At 44.1% G+C, this 21,726-nt stretch overlaps 1 protein-coding gene across 2 annotated transcripts in view; it reads right to left on the bottom strand.

Annotated features, from left to right (window-relative positions):
• Window positions 1–8,185: 8,185 nt before the first annotated feature.
• Window positions 8,186–21,726, bottom strand: part of ccz1 (CCZ1 vacuolar protein trafficking and biogenesis associated) — a 53,535-nt gene continuing 39,994 nt past the window's right edge. For both annotated transcript variants that reach the window (XM_043711367.2, XM_043711369.2), the window contains one exon: window positions 8,186–9,579. In XM_043711367.2, coding sequence (XP_043567302.1) covers window positions 9,524–9,579 — 56 coding nt within the window. In that variant the 3' untranslated portion in view covers window positions 8,186–9,523. The remainder of the gene's footprint in view (window positions 9,580–21,726) is intronic.

Below are 21,726 nucleotides of genomic sequence, written 5' to 3' on the forward strand. Positions count from 1 at the left end.
GAGCCAGACGTCAATAGTGAGCAAGTTATTGGAGGGAATCCGGAGGGACAGGATTTATGTATTGGGAAAGGCAAGGACTGATTAGGGATAGTCAACATGGCTTTGTGCATGGGAAATCATGTCTCACAAACTTGATTGAGTTTTTTGAAGAAGTAACAAAGAGGATTGATGAGGGCAGAGCGGTGGACATGATCTATATGGACTTCAGTAAGGCATTCAACAAGATTTCCCATGGGAGACTGGTTAGCAAGGTTAGATCTCATGGAATACAGGGAGAACTAGCCATTTGGATTCAGAACTGGCTTGAAGGTAGAAGACAGAGGGTGGTGGTAAAGAGTTGTGTTTCAGACTGGAGGCCTGTGACCAGTGGAGTGCCACAAGGATCAGTGCTGGGTCCCCTACTTCTCATCATTTATATAAATGATTTGAATATGACCATAGGAGGTGTAGTTAGTAAGTTTGCAAATGACACCAAAATTGGAGGTGAAATGGACCGCAAAGAAGGTTACAGTGGGATCTTGATCAGATGGCGAGTGGGTTAAGGAGTGGCAGATGGAGTTTAATTTAGATTAATGTGAGGTGCTGCATTTTGGGAAAGCAAATTTTAGCAGGACTTATACACTTAATAGTAAGGTCCTGGGGAGTGTTGCTGAACAAAGAGACCTTAGAGTGCAGGTTCATAGCTCCTTGAAAGTAAAGTCGCAGGTAGATAGGAGAGTGAAGAAGGCGTTTGGTCAGATCATTATGTATAGGAGATGAAAAATGTGTTGCTGGTCAGGCAGCATCCAAGGAGCAGGTGAATCGACGTAATCTAGGTAGCTGTGGGAGTTGGTCAGTTTATAGTAAATGTCCGTGTTGAGTTGGTCGCCCGAGATAGAAATGGAGAGGTCTAGGAAGGGGAGGGAGGAGTCTGAGACGGTCCAGGTAAATTTGAGGTCGGGGTGGAAGGTGTTAGTAAAGTGGATGAACTGTTCAACCTCCTCGTGGGAGCATGAGGTAGCGCCGATACAGTCAGTGATGTAGCGGAGAAAAAGGTGGGGGGGTGGTGCCAGTGTAGCTGCAGAAGATGGACTGTTCCACATATCCGTCAAAGAGGCAGGCATAGCTGGGGCCCATGCGGGTGCCCATGGCTACTCCTTTGGTTTGGAGGAAGTGGGAGGATTGGAAAGAGAAGTTGTTCAGAGTGAGGACCGGTTCAGTCAGTCGAAGGAGGGTGTCAGTGGAAGGGTACTGGTTGGGTCGGCGGGAAGGGAAGAAGCGGAGGGCTTTGAGTCCTTCGTGATGGGGGATGGAGGTGTATAGGGACTGGATGTCCATGGTGAAGATAAGACGTTGGGGACCGGGGAAGCGAAAATCATGGAGGAGGTGGAGGGCATGGTTGGTGTCCCAACCATAGGTGGGGAGTTCTTGGACTAAGGGGGACAGGACCGTGTCGAGTTATGCAGAGATGAGTTCGGTGGGGCAGGAGCAGGCTGAGACAATGGGTCGGCCAGGGTAGTCAGGTTTGTGGATTTTGGGCAGGAGGTAGAAACGGGCGGTGCGGGGTTGTGGGACTATGAGGTTGGAGGTGGATGGGAGAACCCCTGAGGTGATGAGGTTATGGATGGTCTGGGAGATGATGGTTTGGTGGTGGGAGGTGGGGTCATGGTCAAGGGGGCAGTAGGAGGAGGTACACCCTGCCCCCCTGTAAAAACGCCACCCCATATTCCCAATTCCTTCGCCTCCACCACATCTGCTCCCAGGAGGACCAATTCCAATACCGAACAACCCAGATGGCCTCCTTCTTCAAAGACCGCAATTTCCCCTCAGACGTGGTTGACGATGCTCTCCACCACATCTCCTCCACTTCCCGCTCCTCTGCCCTTGAACCCCGCCCCTCCAATCGCCACCAGGACAGAACCCCACTGGTCCTCACCTACCACCCCACTAATCTCCAGATACATCGTATCATCCTTCGTCATTTCCGCCACCTCCAAACAGACCCCACCACCAAAGATATATTTCCCTCCTCTCCCCTATCAACGTTCCGGAAAGACCACTCCCTCCACGACTCCCTCGTCAGGTCCACACCCCCACCAACCCAACCTCCACTCCCTGCACCTTCCCCTGCAACCGCAAGAAATGCACATTTTGCACCCACACCTCCCCCTCACTTCCCTCCAAGGCCCCAAGGGATCCTTCCATATCCATCACAAATTCAGCTGCACCTCCACACACATCATTTACTGCATCCGCTGCACCCAATGTGGCCTCCTTTACATTGGGGAGACAGGCCGCCTACTTGCGGAACGTTTCAGAGAACACCTCTGGGACACCCGCACCAACCAACCCAACCGCCCGTGGCTGAACACTTTAACCCCTCCTCCCACTCCGCCAAGGACATGCAGGTCATTGGCCTCCTCCATCGCCAGACCATGGCAACATGACGCCTGGAGGAAGAGCGCCTCATCTTCCATCTAGGAACCCTCCAACCACAAGGGATGAATGCAGATTTCTCCAGCTTCTTCATTTCCCCTCCCCCCACCTTATCTCAGTACCAATCCTCGGACTCAGCACCGCCTTCTGAACCTGCAATCTTCTTCCCGACCTCTCCGGCCTATCACCCTCACCTTAACCTCCTTCCACCTATCGTATTCCCAACGTCCCTCCCCCAAGTCCCTCCTCCCTACCTTTTATGTTAGCCTGCTTGGTACACCTTCCTCATTCCTGAAGAAGGGCTTATGCCCGAAACGTCGATTCTCCTGCTCCTTGGATGCTGCCTGACCTGCTGTTTTTCCAGCAACACATTTTTCAGCTCTGATCTCCAGCATCTGCAGTTCTCACTTTCTCCTCATTACGTATAGGAGTTGGGAAGCCATGTTGCGGCTGTACAGGACATTAGTTAGGCCACTTTTGGAATATTGCAATTATAGAGTCATAGAGATGTACAGCATGGAAACAGATTCTTCGGTCCAACCCGTCCATGCCGACCAGATATCCCAACCCAATCTAGTTCCACCTGCCAGCACCCGGCCCATATCCCTCCAAACCCTTCCTGTTCATATACCCATCCTATGGGAAGGATGTTGTGAAACATGAAAGGGTTCAGAAAGGATTTACAAGGATGTTGCCAGGGTTTGAGGATTTGAGCTATAGGGTGAATAGGCTGGGGCTGTTTTCCCTGGAGCATTGAAGACGATCTCATAGAGGTTTATAAAATCATGAGGGGCGTGGATAGGATAAATAGACAATGTCTTTTCCCTGGGGTGGAGGAGTCCAGAAGTAGAGGGCATAAGTTTAGGATGAGAGGGGTAAGATGTAAAAGAGATAAGGGGCAATCTCTTCACGCAGAGTGTGTTGTGTGTATGGAATGAGCTGCCAGAGGTGGTGGTGGAGGCTGGTACAATTGCAACATTTAATAGGCATCTGGATGGGTATATGAACAGGAAGGGTTTAGAGGGATATGGGCCAGGTGCTGGCAAATGGGACTAGATTAGGTTGAGATGTCTGGTCGGCATGGACAAGTTGATCCGTGCTGTACATCTCTATGACTTTATGATTGGTAATAAGGGACAAGCAGTAAAGTTAGGTGGATGGAATTTGGTCACAGATCAACCATGGTTGAATTAAACTTCTATCATACACCATGTAACCATGGCAATAGAGGCTGTTCAAAAGTGATTCACTGGGCTGATTCCTGCAATGAAGGGCTTGATCAATCAAGAATGGCGTTTAAGTGTTTTTCATTGACAGTTTAGGTGTTTTCTTTGACAGTTTAGAGGAATTAAACTTATTGAAACATACAAGATTCTGAGGGAGCTTGACAAGGTAGATGCTGAGAAGATTTTTCCACTAGTTGGAGTGTCTCAAACTAGGGGGCATAGTTACAGAATAAGGAGACACTCATTTGAAAGTGATACAAAATAATTTATTTTCTCAGAGGATAGTGAATGTCTATAATTCTGTAACTCAGAGAGCAGAGGATAGATCACTGAGACAGTTTAAAGAGGAGGTAAATGGATTTTAGAAGGGGAATTGAGGGCTGTGAAGAGGTGACAAGCAAGAACAATTGAGGCCTGGAGCAGATCATCTACGATCCATACATTGGCAAAAAATAACTTGAGGGTCTAAATGGCCTACTCCTGCTCTTATTTCATATGTTTACTTTCAAGATTTGGCAGTGAGCCATAGATTTTAAAAATGATGGAAATCTGTGAGTGATATTTTAGACTATGCACCAATGCTGTTTTCATTTTGAGACAAGTGGTACAGCAAAACCAGGAATGCCAATGTAACCTGAAAACTGATCTAGAGAAGGCTTATGACTGGTGTCTGTGGAGGAAGAATCGAGATTTGTAAATTTTCTGAGAAATATCTACAATTACAAGACATATACAAGAATGTACTCGAGGAAGAAGCAGTGTGGGGGAAGAGACGTTCAAAGCCAAAGTTGGATTGCATCAATACTTAGCACCAAACTCCTTCCTTTTCCTTATTGTTATGGATATACTGAGAACTATGACAGGAAGTGCCATGGCTAATGAAGTTTGCAGACAACACTGAGTTGTGTGTTGTGATATGAGATTTTTTTTATTCATTCATGAGATGTGGACATCACTAGATTCCCGAGAGAAGGTTGTGGTGAGCCACCTGAATTGCTCTAAAAAAAAGTGTGGTAGGGGCTTGAAGATCAGTAGATCAATGGTCCATTATATGCACTGTCAGTTTGAGCTTTAGGAAGAAGATTGGAGTAAAAGTGTAAAGATCAAGGCTGAAAACATAGAGAACTTAAAGACCTTAAAGAACCTGGTGTCAGTCTGTAGACTGCTAAATCAGATTGCAAACTTGGCCTGGATAGACATATCTCATTAACTAAACAAAGAAGGGATGCATATTAGCAACCAAGAATCAGATACTCAAGCCTGAAATAATGGAACAAATATTAACAGGACATTTAGCGATTAAGCCATCCGAACTATTGGTACCCATTAATTCATAGAATTCATAGAAACAGGCCCTCCAGCCCCACGAGTCCACACCGGCAATCTGAAGAGTAACCCACCCAGACCCATTCCCCTACCCTATTTCTCTACGTTTGCCCTCAACTAATGCAATTAACCTACACATCCCTGGACACTAATTGGACATGGCCAATCCACCCCAACATACACATCTTTGGACTGTGGGAGGAAACCAAAGCACCTGGAGGAAATCCAGGGAAAAACGTGCAAACTCCACACAGTCACCCAAGGCTGGAATCAAACTCAGGTCCCTGGTGCTGTGAGGCAGCATTGCTAACCACTGAGCCACTGTGCTGCCCATTTGGTGAGTCCAGTTTAGTTTCTGGTCAATGGTAACCCCACTGATGTTTATATTGGGAGATTCAGTGATAGTGATACAATTGAATGTCAGGGGCAGTGGTTAGATTGCCTCTTATTGGAACTGGTCGTTGCCTGGTATTGGTGTGGCACAGATGTTACTTGCTACTTGTCAGCCCAGGTGTGGATATTTTCCAGGTCTAGTTCCATTTGGACAGGGACTCTTTCAGTGTCTGAGGAGTCGCAAACTGTGCTGAACATGTTCACCAGTGATTGCACTATCTCCATTTCTGACCTTATGATGGAAGGAAAATTATTGATGAGGCAGCTGAAATGGTTGGACCCAGGACATTACCCTGATTAACTCTTGCAGCGATGTCCTGGACTGAGATGACTGACATCCAAAACCCATAACCATCATCCGATGTTCCAGATATGACTCCAACCAACAGAGAGTTTGCCCCCATTTCCAATTGAGTCCAGTTTTGCTCAGGTTCCTTGATGCCATACTTCCATCAAATGTAGACTTGATGTCAAGGGCTGTCACTCTCACCTCGTATCTGGAATTCAGAACTTTTGTGCATGCTTGAACTAAGAGTGTAATGAGGTCTGGAGATTATTGGCCTGGTGGTATACAAATTGGGCATCACTGAGCAGGTTATTATTGAGTAGGTACTGCTTGTTAGCAATGTTGACACCTTCCATCATCACTTTACTGATGATTGAGAGTAGATGGTGAATGGAGTCTGTGGCAGAAACTTGACCAATGTCAAGAAGAAAAGAACAATGATGTATATTAATGAGATGTGGATATTGAGTTGTATGTTTGAGTAAGTTGAAAGGTCAAGATCAAGAACCAGTAAATCAGGGGTTCCATAAAACAGAGGAAGAATTGAATTAATAGATAAGTAAAGATTGAAATGGTATGGTCGTCCATTACAAAGAGAGGACATGGTGAGACGTGATAAAGATGGGACTACCAGGAAGAGGCTTATCTTGTGGTCCTAAGTTAAATAGAAGAATTTGGTTGAAAGAGACATAAATCAGCAAATTGAAATGGTGACCAACAAAAGAACTGGAGAGATGACAGATCAGCATCTTGGCAACTCCAAGCTGAAAGAAGCCATGATCTAATTCAATGATGTAATGGACTTAAGCCCCAAAATGGCCACCTTCTCCTATACCTTGAGGTTCATTCCATTTAGGACAACTCATATGAAACACATCTCAATACCCATTTGACTAGCAAATCACCTTGTACATGCAGTAGTCTGCTGGACCTCATACTCTGTCCAGGAAAACAAGCAAACTGACAGCAGTAAATTCACAGCATAGAAAAGGGTGTGCAGCTTGAATCGTCATAGCCAGATTGCTCCACATAGGCCTCTATCTTCATCACGCTCCACCAACATATCCTTTAATTCCTTTCTCCCCCATATTAATCTAGCTTGTTCTTAAACGCCTTTATAATATTTACCTCAATTACTTGTGGTAGAGTTCTACATCTCATGGTTTCAGAGTAAAGAAGTTTCTTATGAATATGTTATTGGATATACAAGACATCTTGCAGGCTTTTCTCATGGCTGTGTGTGGTGTGACTCAGTCATGTTTCTTTGGATGTGTCGTGACCTTCTTTCAATGGTGTGACTTGTGTACTGTGATATTGGAGCTGCTTTTTTCAATCTCATTTACCCATGCATCATAGCTGTAGCTCAATAGGTAACACTCTTGACTTGAAATGATTAGATTGGGTCAAAACCTCACTCCAGTGCTAAGAATTTAGTGCTGTTCTGAAAGATTGCACATTTAGTACTGATTTTCTGATCAGTCTTTTAGTGAAGGCGCTGCCTGCCTTTTATATGAACATACAAGATTTCCAAACCTTGTTTTAAATGTTAAATCTCAAGCAACCTTATGGCAAATATGCTGAAATGTGGGTTTATGAGAAGGCGACATGTATCCTATGATGTAAAGTTGTCCAGATGTGGGTTTCTTCTCTAGTCTATCCATTCCATCAGGATTAAGTATCTAGTGTGTTAGTCTATTACCTAAACTGTATGAAGGAAATTTACTGAGGAATGCACATGTTGTCGTAAAAGCTAAGCAACAGAAATGCGTTTAGAAGTAGTTTCTACAAATACAGAGGGCTTGCAGGCAGTCAAAAGCTGTAATATTTAAACGAGGACACTATCTCATAGAATCATCTCATTTCTTAGCTGGATGGAAAACAGACCCCATCGTACTATTTCAAAAAAAAAGCAAGGTAAGTTCTGCCCAGTGACAAAGTCAATATTTCATGTAAACTTTTTGAAACTCAATACTTGTTAAAAAGTGTCCATTGCATGTTTTGGGAACCTTGCTGTGTGTAAATTAGATGATGCAATTCCCCTAGTATTGCTGTGACAGCACTTCTAAAGTATATCACTTAGTTATGAGGTGTTTTTGAGATAGTTATTATCGCAGTTTCATGCAATGTAAATGGAATGTCATGAAATTAAAATTATTGGACAATGCATTTTCTTTGCAATCAATTTACATTTTTCCCTCAATTCTAATTCATAATATTAAATGTTTGAATTATTACATATTCATAAATGCAAGTTAGTTCTTTAATATAATTTGGTAGTTTCATTAAATTGTCCTACTTGGAAATTGAGAAAAGCCACTGAACTGAGGAAACACTGAAAATTGCAACTGGCAACCAAAACAGGTGTAAAACCTTGGTGAGATTCAACATGAGCAAGCCAAATCAAACACAGCAAGTTGATTTTATTTCCCAGAAGCTAAACCATATTGCACTCCACATGTAAAAGTAGTTTTGATCGTGTCTGGTATCTTGAATTTCACACAGGTTTCGGCACAGCACAGAAATACAACAAAGTCTTGAGTTAGTGTGGATAGATTTTATTTCTTTTTAAAAATATGTATCATTACATGGATAAATCAGCACCTTTTCTCAGACAAACCCGTTTAGTTTTATATTGAAGTAGGGAAAACAAATTCTCAAACACTAAAATACAATTTAATCGGGTACATGGCTGTCCTTATCTGTTGTGAAAAATGTAAGTATGAGATACAAAATTTGTACTAACCTCTTTCTAACAAAAAACTGAGAATTTACAGCATGCAGTATACAAGATGAGGCATTGAAAAAGATGACATTTTGAGGATTGCGTTACGAAGTTTCAGTGCTGTACTTAGGACTGGGGTGTCAATTTGTAACTAACACTGAAGAAGGAGAGGCAAAGCCCTATCAGGTGATTTATATGGACTCCATTTAGATCAGGGAACACAAAAAATGCCTTCAATATATGTGACAATGGACTATTTTCGTTTATCATAAAAGAGGCTTTTATGTTAACTACCCATTTAATGTAAAAATGTTTGCATAATTCATTTTTTTCTGTCTACTTTCTGAAAATTCTATTTGATAAAAGATGTTACTATAAATGTGGGATCAATGTCCAATAAACAGACAGTTTAATTGCTTGACTAAATTTTCTTAAAAAATAAATGAATTCTCCAAATTATCATTATATTTTGTTTCAAGCATTCAAGTCCACAAATATTAGAGTACTAGATGTAGCTTTGCTCAAAAGCCAAGTTACACAGTACAAAGCTGCAGACTAATCTCTACAGGAACTCACACTCAGCAATGCTGCACCAGAACACTTCTTCATAAATAAATGTTTTACTTCAGACATAAACTCACAACTTTTTAAGTTAAAAAAAAGGCCCTTTTTATACAGGAAGATCATTTGTCTTTTGTTAGAGAATATAATTTTCTACAAAATATCCAATGATCAACCCTCCTAAATGAGGGTCAATGTATAAATAAAGCAAAAATACACAGACACAATTGGAAAGAAGTTAAAATCTCACTCAAATGTTACTGTTAATTTATTTTTTTTTACAAGCTTGCTATATATTACAGACCGGAATGATAAAGTTGACATTCTTTTAATTCAGTTGCCATAAATATTTAAAATCTAATTATCTTACATTCCATGGAAATTTCCTATAACAGCATCTGCTGTCTGTGAATCGAGGTGGGGTCTTGCCTTCCAAGGTCATGCAGCATCAATGAGGACGCTGCACTGGCCATTGGCAGAGTGAACAGCACGAGATACTTGCTGTGTCCAGTATTGTACAGTTACTGCGTGTGCCAACGCTCACCTGAATGTCTGTGACACACCCAAAGCCATAACGGGTGGCGAGCTTGATGGTTAATCTAAGAAGAAGATGTTGCTAAACTGCGTTGCACAAAGTTTCTTAACTTCCTCTGGAGGGAGAGACATGGGCAGAAAAAGAGCAGGGTAAATATTCAAATAAAACAAAGGACTGTGGATGTGAGACTGAAACAAACAAAAAACAGAAATCGCTGGAGAACTGAGCAGGCCTGGCAGCATGTGGAGAGAGAACGAGAGTTAACGTTTTGAACCCAGTGAGCCTTCTTATGAACAGACAGCAGTTAGAAACATGTGGTATTTATACTGAGGGTGGGAGTGAAGCTGGGGAGGAAAGTTGGTGGTAGCGGGTGGTGAGCAGGTAGGTGGTTTACTATCAAAATCCCTGCGCCTACCTTGTTCCCCCCTTTCTCTTGGCTCTGTGTCCACCTATCTGTTCATCTCATCCCCATTACCAACATAAATACCACCTTTTCTCAAGGGAAATATTAGGTTTGTTTGGCCTGATCATCAATATCCCTTCACTCCTAATTAGAACCACCTAGCACCCCACTTGAAAACTGCCTAACTATGTTGAAACGGCTTAAACGCTGCTTCAGCTCAGCAATCTCTGAAGTCTGGTACAACACAATTCTGTTCTCTCACTATAATACAGAAACAGTAAAACCATAGAAACATTAAATAAGAGCAGGAATAAGCTATTTAGCTCTTTGATCATCCAACTGTTCTCACTTTCTCCCCATATCTTGGATCCCCTTAGCCCTAAGAACTATACTCCCTGGAAACATGCAATGTTTTGGCCTCAACCAGTCTCTCTTCATATATCAGTCCTACATACCCAAAAATCAGTCTTGTAAACCTTTGTTGCACTCCCTCCATAGTCAGAACATCCTTCCTCAGATAAGGTGAGCAAAACTGTACACAAAACTCCAGGGATGGTCTCAGCAAGGCCCTGTATAATCCCTGCTCCTCTACTCAAATCCTCTCACTATGAAGGAAACATATAATTTGCTTTATTCACACCTGCTGTACTGCATGCTCAATTTCAGCAACTGGTGTACAAGGACACTCAGGCTTTGCTACATCTTCCCCATTGCTAATCTACTGCCAGATAATAATCCGCCTTCTTGTTTTTGCTACCAAAGTGAATAACCTCACATTTATCCACATTGGACAAATGTATGGCAGATGAAGTACACTCAGTCAACTTGTCCAAATCACACTGAAGCATTCCTGCATCCTCCTCATAGTTCACCCTCCCATTCAGCTTCATGTCATCTGCAAACTTGGGAGATTTCAAATTTAGGTCCTTCATCAAAATCATTTTTATATATTGAGAATAGATCAAAAAACTGAGTACCCCTACTGGTCACTGCCTTCCACTCAGAAACAGATCTGTTTATTCCCAGGCTCTGCTGACAGCATGTAAATACACTACCCTCAATCCTATACATTAATTTTACATGTTAGTCTCTGATCAAAAGCCTTCTGAAAGCTGCTTCCGCATGCTACCCCATAACAACTCTACCAGTTACATCTTCAAAAAATTCCAGAAGATCTGTCAAACATGTTTCCCTTTTGCAAATTCACACTTTGTCTGATTCGGCCACTGTTTTCCAATTGTTCTGCTATTAAATCTTTTACAATGGACTTTAGCATTTTTCCCCACTACTGATGTTCGGCTGACTGGTCTATAATTCCATGTTTTATTTCTACCTCCTTTTTTAAAGAGTGGGATTACATTAGCTACCCTCCAATCATAGAAACTGTTCCAGGGTCTATAAAATTTTGAAAAATGACCACCAATGCATCCACCATTTCTCGAGCAATTTCTTAGGTATTCTAGGATGTCGGTCAGCAGGCTTGTTAATCCCATTAATTTTCCCAACACCACTTTTTAAAAATACTGATTTTCTGCAGTTCCTCCCTCTCACTAGACCTTGCATTCCCCAACATTTTTAAGAAAATATTTGTGTCCTCCTCTGTGAAGACAAAACCAAAGGATGTATTTATTGGTCTGCCATCTCTTTGTTCCCCTTTATAACTTCCTCGGTTTTTGACTGTAAGGACCTTTATTTGTCTTCACTATTTTTTTGTCCCTTCACATACAAACTGATTGCTAAAGATTCTGTAAGTATGTTCCTCACAAGCTTACTCTGACACAATTTTGCCCCTCTTAAATCAATCCTTTTGTCACCATTTGCTGAAATCTGAACTGCTTTTAACTCTCAGATTTGCTGCTTTTTTGGTTAATTTGTCTGTCTCTTCACTGGATCTAATACTATCCCTATTTTCCTTGGTTAATCATGATCGGCCGACTTTCCCATTTTTATTGTTAGGAAGGAATGAACAATTGTTGCAGTTCCTCCAAGTGCCCTTTAAATGTTTGCCATTACCTATCAACTATTATCCCTTTAAGTAACATTCCCCAATTTATCACAGCCAGCTTGTGCTTCATACTATTGTGGTTTCCTTCATTTAGATTCAGGATGCCAGTCTCATAATTAATGATGTCATTCTCCATCTGAATGAAGGATTCTGTGTCTCCCTCCTATTAGAAGGATGTTGTGAAACTTGAAAGGGTTCAGAAAAGATTTATAAAGATGTTGCCAGGGTTGGAGGGTTTGAGCTTTAGAGAGAGGCTGAATAGGCTGGGGCTGTTTTCCCTCAGTGGCTGAGGGACAACCTGATAGAGGATGATAAAATCATGAGGGGCATGGATTGGAATAAATAGACAAGGTCTTTTCCCTGGAGAGGGGCGGGGGTCATAGGTTTAGGGCAAAAGGGGAAAAATTTTAAAGGGACTGAAGGGGCAACTTTTTCATGCAGAGGGTGTTATGTGTATGGAATGAGTTGCCAGAGGAAGTGGCGGAGCTGGTACAATTACAACATAACAGGCATATGAATGGGTATATGAATAGGAAGGGTTTATTTAGATTAATTTAGGATATTTGGTTGGCATGGACGAGTTGGACCAAAGGGTCTGTTTCTGTGCTGTACCTCTCTATGTCTCTATGATTCAATCATAATATGGTCCCTCTTTCTCAAGGGGTCTTGCACAAGTATTATTCCTTTCTCATTACACAAAACCCAGTTTAGGATGGCCTATTCTCTAGTTAGTTTCTCAGTGTATTGATCCAGAAAACTATCCTGTACACACTCCAGGAAATCCTCCACTATGGTGTAATTACTGATATGATTTGCCCAATCTTTCCACAGATTAAAATCATCCAGAGCTACATCTGTACCTTGTCTCTCCAATTTCCTGTTTAAAACCTTCCCCAACATTACATTATAGCTTGAGGGGGTTTATGTACAATTCCCACTATCATTTTCTGCCCCTTGGTGTTTCTAAGCTCTTCCTACACAGATTCTTGTTCACCAGAGCCAATATCCTTCCTCACTATTGTATTAATTTTACTCTTTAACCAGCAATACTACACTATCTCCTTTTTTCTGTTTGCCCTTCCTTAAAGGTGAATTCCCATGATTCAGTTCCCATTCCTGGTCACTCCGCAACCGTGTCTCCATAATCCTCACTATATCATACCTGGTTATGTTTATTTGCACGACTACTTAATCTGCTTTATTGCAAATGCTCTGTGCATTAAAGTCTTAAGGCTTATCTTTTTGAGATTCTTGGTCTTGTTCGTAATATTTTGCACCATGGCCCTGTTTGATTCTTTATATGACACTATCACCGTGCTAAATGGAACTGAACAGATATAGCAAATCAAGACTGGGCATCTATGAGATGCTGTGGTTCATCAACAGCAATAGAATCATACTCCAACACAATCTGCAATCTCATGGCTCAGCATATCCCCCACTCTACCATTACCACCAAGCTAAGGGTTCAAAGCTGTCTCAATGAAGGGTGCAGGATGGCATGCCAGGAGCAGTACCAGGCATACCTAAAATAAAGAGGTATCATCATGATGAAGCTACAAAACAGGACTACTTTTATGCTGAACAGCATAAGCAACAAGTGAGAGATAAACAATCCTACAACAATCTATCAGATTTAAGCTCTGCAGTCTTTCCACATTCAGTTGTGAATGGTGGTGGACAATCAAACAACTCGCTGAAGGTGACTGCACAAAAATCCCCATATTCAATGAAGCAAGAGCCCAGCACGTAAGTATAAAAGTTACAGCCGAGAAAATGACTAACCAAAGCCTGTCCACCATCTATAAGTACAAGTCAGGAGTGTCATGGAATCCACCTGCCTGGATGAGAATGAGTCCAACAACATTCAAGAAGCTTGATAACATCCAGGACAAATCAGCCAGCTTGCTTGGCATCCCATCCTCAAACTTGCAGTAACTTTACCACCAATGCTCAGTAGCAGCAATGTGGACCATCTACAAGATGCACTGCAGAAATTCTCCAAATTCCTCTGACAGCATCTTGCAAATCCAGCACTTCTATCTCAAAGGATAAAGCCAACAGAAACTGGGAACATCATGAGCTGCAAATTCTCCTCCAGGCCGCATATCACCTTCATTAGGCAATATAGTGTCCTTCCTTCACTGCCAATAGGTCAAAGTTCTGGAATTCCCTTCCTAAGAGCATTGTGTGTCCACCTATAGTACATGCACTACAGCAGTTCAAGACAGCAGCTCACCACCACCTTCTCAAGGGTAATTAGGAACAGGCAATAAATGCTGGCCCAGTCAGCAATGTTCACTTCCCATGAATCATTTTTAAATAAATCTGCATTCCCACCCATATCCCCAGAAATGTCTGTCTACTTCCCTAACCATCGAATCTCCTGTCACTGCTGCCCTTCCAGTCAGTGTATCCTCTACACAGCTGAGTCACCCGTGGTGCCATGGACCTGGCTTTGGCTGCACTTACTCTCCAGATGACCCACTGGAACACTGGTTAGAGAGTGAAGTGCATTTAGGGGATTCTGCCTGTATCTTCTTGACTGTCCGGTGGCCCTCTCTCTCTCCCCCTTTCTGCACATCCCAACCCTGGGGTGACCACATTTGTAAATGCACTCTCTTCTATTATTTAGCTAAACCACAGCTGATCTGATCTAGAATTCTTGATTTGAACTTTGCTGGACTTTGTAACCACTGCCATACCCACAACTGAACATTTCATGAAACAGAAGCAAAGAACAAAAAAAACTACAGCACAGTGACAGGACCTTTGGACCTCCAAGCCTGCACTGATACATTTTGCCCTCCCACACTAAAACTGTCATCGCTTACAAAATCCCTTGCTATTCATGTATTTGTCCAGGTGCTTCTTGAATGCTGCCATTGTGTCTGCTTCCACCATCTCCTCTGGCAGCACATTCCAGGCATTCACCACCCTTTGTGTTAAAACCTTGCCTCACACATCTCTTTTAAACTTTCCCCCCACGCACCTTGAATCTATGTCCCCCTAGTAATTGACTCCTCCACCCTGTGAAAAAGCTTCATACTTTTCATTCTATCAGGTCACCTCTCAACCTCCTGAGTTCCAGTGAAAACAAACCCAATCTATCCAACCTTTCCTCATAGCTAAAATCCCCCATATCAGGCAACATCCTGATAAACCTTTTCTGTACCTTCTCCAAAGCATCCACATCCTTCTGGTAACTTGGAATGTACAGAAATTAATGGGAACTGGGGTGAGAATGTTAATCTGTGGCCTTTCAGTTCCTCCAGTCTGTTCCATTAGGTCATGGCTGTTCCCACCTATCCTCAGTACTGTTATCCTGAATACCCGCGTCAAACATTAATTTATCAACCTCAGTTTTCAAATTCTCAACTGAAACATAGCCTCAACAGCTGTTTTTTTTAGGGGGGTGGTGGGGGGGGGGGGGGGGGGGGGGGAAGAGGAGAAGGAGGAGGAGGAGGAGGAAGAGGAACAGTTCCACACTTCCACTGTTGTTTGTGTGATGAAGTGCTTCGTGACTTTGTCCCTGAGTGTTGTAGGTCCAATTTGAAGGTTATAGGAGAAAGTGAGGACTGCAGATGCTGGAGATCAGAGCTGAAAATGTGTTGCTGGAAAGCGCAGCAGGTTAAGCAGCATCCAAGGAGGAGAATCGACGTTTTGGGCATGAGCCCCTCTTCAGGAATGAGGAAAGTGTGCCAAGCAGGCTAAGATAAAAGGTAGGGACTTGGGGGAGGAGCGTTGGAAATGCGATAGGTGGAAGGAGGTTAAGGTAAGGGTGATAAGCCGGAGTGGGGGTGGGGGCGGAGAGGTCAGGAAGATGATTGCAGGTTAGGAAGGTGGTGCTGAGTTCAAGGGTTGGGACTGAGACAAGGTGGGGGGAGGGGAAATGAGGAAACTGGAGAAATCTGAGTTCATCCCTTGTGGTTGGAGGGTTCCTAGGCGGAAGATGAGGCGCTCTTCCTCCAGGCGTCATGTTGCCATGGTCTGGCGATGGAGGAGGCCAATGACCTGCATGTCCTTGGTGGAGTGGGAGGGGGAGTTGAAGTGTTGAGCCACGGGGTGGTTGGTCCGGGTGTCCCAGAGGTGTTCTCTGAAACGTTCCGCAAGTAGGCAGCCTGTCTCCCCAATATAGAGGAGGCCACATCGGGTGCAGCGGATGCAGTAAATGATGTGTGTGGCAGTGCAGGTGAATTTGTGGCGGATACGGAAGGATCCCGGGGCCTTGGAGGGAAGTAAGGGGGGAGGTGTGGGTGCAAGTTTTGCAATTCTTGCTGTTGCAGGGGAAGGTGCCGGGAGTGGAGGTTGGGTTGGTGAAGGGTGTGGACCTGACAAGGGAGTCACGGAGGGAGTGGTATTTTCGGATCGCTGATGGGGAGGGGAGGGAAATATATCCCTGGTTGTGGGGTCTGTTTAGAGGTGGCGGAAATGACGATGGATGATATGATGTATATGGAGATTGGTAGAGTGGTAGGTGAGAACCAGTGGGGTTCTGTCCTGGTGGCAATTGGAGGGGCGGGGCTCAAGGGCGGACGAGCGGGAAGTGGAGGAGATGCGGTGGAGAGCATCGGCGATCACGTCTGGGGGGAAATTGCGGTCTTTGAAGAAGGAGGCCATCTGAGTTGTTCGGTATTCGTCCTCCTGGGAGCAGATATGGCGGAGACAAAGGAATTGGGAATATGGGATGGCGTTTTTACATGGGGCAGGGTGGGAGGAGATGTAGTCTAGGAAACTGTAGGAGTCGGTCAGTTTATAGTAAGTGTCCATGTTGATTCGGTCGTCCGAGATAGAAATGGAGAGGTCTAGGAAGGGGAGAGAGGAGTCTGAGACGGTCCAGGTAAATTTGAGGTCGGGGTGGAAGGTGTTGGAAAAGTGGATGAACTGTTCAACCTCCTCGTGGGAGCACGAGGCAGTGCCAATACAGTCATCGATGTAGTGGAGGAAAAGGTGGGGGGTGGTGCCAGTGTAGCTGCGGAAGATGGACTGTTCCACATTTCCTACGAAGAGGCAGGCATAGCTGGGGCCCATGCGGGAGCCCATGGCTACTCCTTTGGTTTGGAGGGAGTGGAAGGATAGGAAAGAGAAGTTGTTCTGAGTGAGAACCAGTTCAGTCAGTGGAAGGGTACTGGTTGGTACGGCGGGAAAGGAAGAAGCGGAGGGCTTTGAGTCCTTTGTGATGGGGGATGGAGGTGTACAGGGACTGGATGTCCATGGTGAAGATAAGGCGTTGGGGACCGGGGAAGCGAAAATCATAGAGGTAGAGGGTGTGGGTGGTGTCCCGAACGTAGGTGGGGAGTTCTTGGACTAAGAGGGACAGGACCGTGGCAAGGTATGCAGAGATGAGTTCGGTGGGGCAGGAGCAGGCTGAGACAATGAGTTGGCTGGGGCAGTCAGGTTTGTGGATTTTGGGCAGGAGGTAGAAACGGGCGGTGCGGGGTTGTGGGACTATGAGGTTGGAGGCGGTGGATGGGAGATCCCCTGAGGTGATGAGGTTATGGATGGTCTGGGAGATGATGGTTTGGTGGTGGGAGGTGGGGTCATGGTCAAGGGGGCAGTAGGAGGAGGTGTCCGCGAGCTGGCGTTTAGCCTCAGCGGTATAAAGGTCGGTGCGCCAAACTACGACCGCGCCTCCCTTGTCTGCCGGTTTGATAGTGAGGTTGGGGTTGGAGCGGAGGGAGTGGAAGGCTGCACGTTCCGAGGGTGAGAGGTTGGAGTGGGTGAGAGGGGTGGAGAGATTGAGGTGGTTAATGTCGCGACGGCAGTTGGCTATGAAGTGATCGAAGGCAGGTAAGAGGCCAGCACGGGGTGTCCAGGTGGATGGGTGTGTGTTGGAGGCGGGAAAAGGGGTTGTCAGAGGGTGGGCGAGAATCCTGGTTGAAGAAGTAGGCGCGGAGGCGAAGGAAGAATTGTTTGATGTCTCACCGTGTGTTGAACTCCTTAATCTGAGAGCGTAGGGGAATGAAGGTGAGGTCTCTGCCGAGGACTGATCTTTCATCCTCAGAGAGGGGTAGCTCTGGAGGGGTGGTGAAAACACGGCGGGCTGGGAGCTAGGACCAGAGATGGGGCTGGAGCTGGGAGTGGGGGCGGGGTTAGGCGTGGGGGCAGAGTTAGGCGTGGGGGCAGAGTTAGGAGTGGGGGCAGAGTTAGGCGTGGGGGCGGGGGTGGGGTTCGGCGTGGGGGCGGGGTTAGGCGTGCGAACGGAGATCAGCGTGGGGGCGGGGTTAGGCGTGGTGACGGAGATCGGCGTGGGGGCGGGGTTAGGCGTGCGAACGGAGATCAGCGTGGGGGCAGGGTTAGGCGTGGTGACGGAGATCGGCGTGGGGGCGGGGTTAGGCGTGGGGGCGGGGTTAGGCGTGCGAACGGAGATCAGCGTGGGGGCGGGGTTAGGCGTGGTGACGGAGTTCAGCGTGGGGGCGGAGACACATGCGGCGTGATCGTTTTGCAGGTGAGTAATGTCATTGGGGCCGGGAGTGGCAGTGGCGACAGCAACCCAGGGGGCGGAAGTGGCTGTGGTGACGGCAGAAACGGTTTGAAGGTTATTCCCCATGTTCTGAACCTGCCTCACCAGAGAAAATATTTCATCTCTATCTAATCTTCTAATCATCTCAAACACCACAATTGGATCATCCTTTAATCTGTGCCTCAACAATCCAACTTTTCATCATAAAATCAACAGTGTTGGCCTGGGTGCTGATCCTGCTTATAAATGCAATATACGGAATATTCTGCTCCTGCTGCACCTGCAGCACACTGATTGCAGAATCAAGTGGAGAGACCTGCCCACCTTCCCTATTATAAGTGTAATAGTTATGAGGTTGTCCCTGTCTGAATTTCCACTATCCCCCATACAAATGACAACCAATGTGTATTTATACAAGACTTTTAACACACTTTTTAAAAATCCTAAAGCATTTCATAGGAGCCTCCTGAAGTAAAATTGGATATTGAGCTCTGTGAGATGTCTGAACAGGTGACCTAAAGCATGATCAAAGAGCAAAGTTTCGAAGAATATCTTAAAAGGGGAAAAGAGTAAGAGAATGAGTCAGAGGGCATTGCAGGGGTTAAATCCAACTTCACTATGGGATATCTCAGAATAAAAATGGCAACATTTTGTTTTAAAAAAATAACCACATCATGAGGCATGAATGTCAGGCTGTGAGGAGATGTAGTGTTTAAGACAGAAACCAAAATCAGGAAGTAATATGATCTTAGAATGCATCCATAGTTAATGCATGAGTCTGCCACTTCACTTAGTCCTTGTTACATGAAACCTACCTTGCATGTAAATAACAAACACAATCCGCACATACCAAAAGAGAGTTGATTTCCTCTTAAGTGATTGACTTGGGCCAAATGCCACTCATTCATCACCCCGTGCACCTTGATTTCCAGCCCAAGGAAAGTCTCAAATTTTAAATTTCCACCCTTATTTTCAAACCCTTCTATGGCCCTTATTCCCAATCTCTGTAATCTCCTCCAACTCATTTGGTTTCTTCTGCATCCCTCATTTAAATCACTCCACCGTTGGCAGATGACCCTACTGCTTTCTGGACCCTTAGCTCTGGAATTCCTTCTATCTCTTGACCTCTCTTCTACTTCTTCCTGTCCAAATATTTTTTTTAGGTGGCTTGATGCCAAATTTTGCTCAGGGATGTTTTGCCATGTTAACAGAACTTATACGGAATCTCATTTCCATTTAAATGTAATTTCACCTCAGGCAAAGTAAAGTTAATCCTTTACGATAAATCCAGGTTTAGAAGCTCAGCCTGTGTTTAAACATAATTTTAATATTGTTCTATATGGGTTGAAATGTTTTTATATACAGGACAACCATAAGCACCATATGGAATGATAGAAATGTATAAAAACAGATACTCACTCATGCCAACCAGATATCTTAATCTAGACTCATTTGCCAGCATTTGACCCATATCCCTCTAAACCCTTCCTATTCAAATACCCATCCCGATGCCTTTTGTATGTTGTAATTGTACCAGCCTCCATCACTTCCTCTGGCAGCTCAATGCTCACGCACCCCCATTTTGCGTGAAAAATTGCCCCTCAGGTCCTTTTTAAAATCTTTCCCTCCTCATCTTAAATCTATGTCCTCTATTTGTGGACTCCCCTATTCCTATTCATCCTATAAATGTCCCTCATGATTTTATATACCCCTTTAAGGTCATCACTCAGCCTCCGATGCTCCAAGGAAAACAGTCACAGCCTATTTAGCCTCTCTCTATAGCTCAAACCCTCCAAACATTGCAATATCCCTGTAATGTTTTTAACCCTTTCAAGCTTAATAACATCTTTTCTATAACAATGAGACCAGAATTAAATGTGGTATTCCAAAAGTAGCCTATACAGCCACAACATGACCTCTTAACCCTTAAAGGAAAGCACACAGAATGCCTTTTTCACTATCCTATCTAGCTGCAACTGAAGTCCCTTTATTCAGCAACACTTCCCAGGATGGTACCATTACATTTGTAAGTTTTGCCCTACCAAAATGTAGCACCTCACGTTTATCTAAATAGACTCCACCCATCAGTCCTCACACCATCTGATCAAGGTCCTGTTGTACATTGAAGCAACCTTCTTCACTGTCCACTAAACGACCAATTTTGCTGTCATCTGCGAACCTACTAACCATACCTCCTATATTCACATCCAATCATTCATATGGATTTATGGGCAGAGCAACCGAACACTGAATGGAATAAGACCTAACATCTGGTTCTCCTCAAAGTCTCTGTAGCTATGTCTATCACATCAATGTAACCTATAATCAGTTACTTTCACACATAGCTCATTAACTACTCAAATGAGAGCACAATACTGTGAATGCTGGAAAACTGAAATAAAAACAGAAAATGCTGGAGCAACTCAGCAAGTCTGGCAGCATCTTTGGAGAGAAAAACAGAGTTAATGTTTTGTGTCTGATATCGCGCTTCTTCAGAAGACATCAGTGAAATCAAATCATAAACTCGCTACTTCACTCTCCACAGATGTTGCCAGACTTTGAGTTGCTCCAGCATTTTCTGTTTTTATTTCTTATTAGCTACAAATAGACTCTTCTAGTTCAGAAGATGTTTTGGTGTCCCACACGAGACAAAGTGAGCCCTAAGTCTCCGTCACTTAAAGAGGATGGTGACATCAACATTCATCCTGAGCTCCAGTTCATACAGTGTACTTGAGTTGATATGCCCTACAACAAAAATCTCTGTTGTTGGTGTGTAGAAAATATACTCTAAAGCAGGCTGTACTTGAACCACTCAGCCTTTTGTGCTTCTAAATCTAATCTATAAGCATCAAAATGTGCACTTTAGTCAACAGCTCTTTGATTCTACTACCTGCTTGGCTATGCCCCATTGCAATTGGTTTATAACCACTGCCTATAATGTCATCTTTTACAAATATGTCACATAAAAGTGACAGCACTTAAACAGGTCATTCCGTTATGTAATCCTTCACCCACCCCCCTTCATCTGACTGTGAACATATCCCTCTATAATTTCCCCTTCATCCAGCTTCCCCTTAAAGACACCTCAACCAGTCTTTGTGATAGAAAATGCAAAGTTCCTATTTTAAGCATTTATTCATAAGATGTGATCATCATTGGGAAGCTTGTACACATTGCGAATTGCCTTTCAGAAGATGGTGATGTTCTCCACTGCATTCCATGTGGATTAGGTATATCTACAGTGGTGCTCAGGGAGTCTGAGGACATTTTCCCCCATTGACAGGGAAAGAATGATGACATGTAATATGCTGTTTGATGGTATTTCCATGCCTCGACTACCCTTATCCTTCTTGTGGGGTTTGTGGTGTCCTTGAATGAGACTGGATAAGTT

The sequence above is a fragment of the Chiloscyllium plagiosum genome, unplaced genomic scaffold (genome assembly GCF_037043375.1).
Source record: "Chiloscyllium plagiosum isolate Xiang-an unplaced genomic scaffold, Cpla_swu_hap1 HiC_scaffold_20, whole genome shotgun sequence".
Classification (NCBI taxonomy): domain Eukaryota; kingdom Metazoa; phylum Chordata; class Chondrichthyes; order Orectolobiformes; family Hemiscylliidae; genus Chiloscyllium; species Chiloscyllium plagiosum.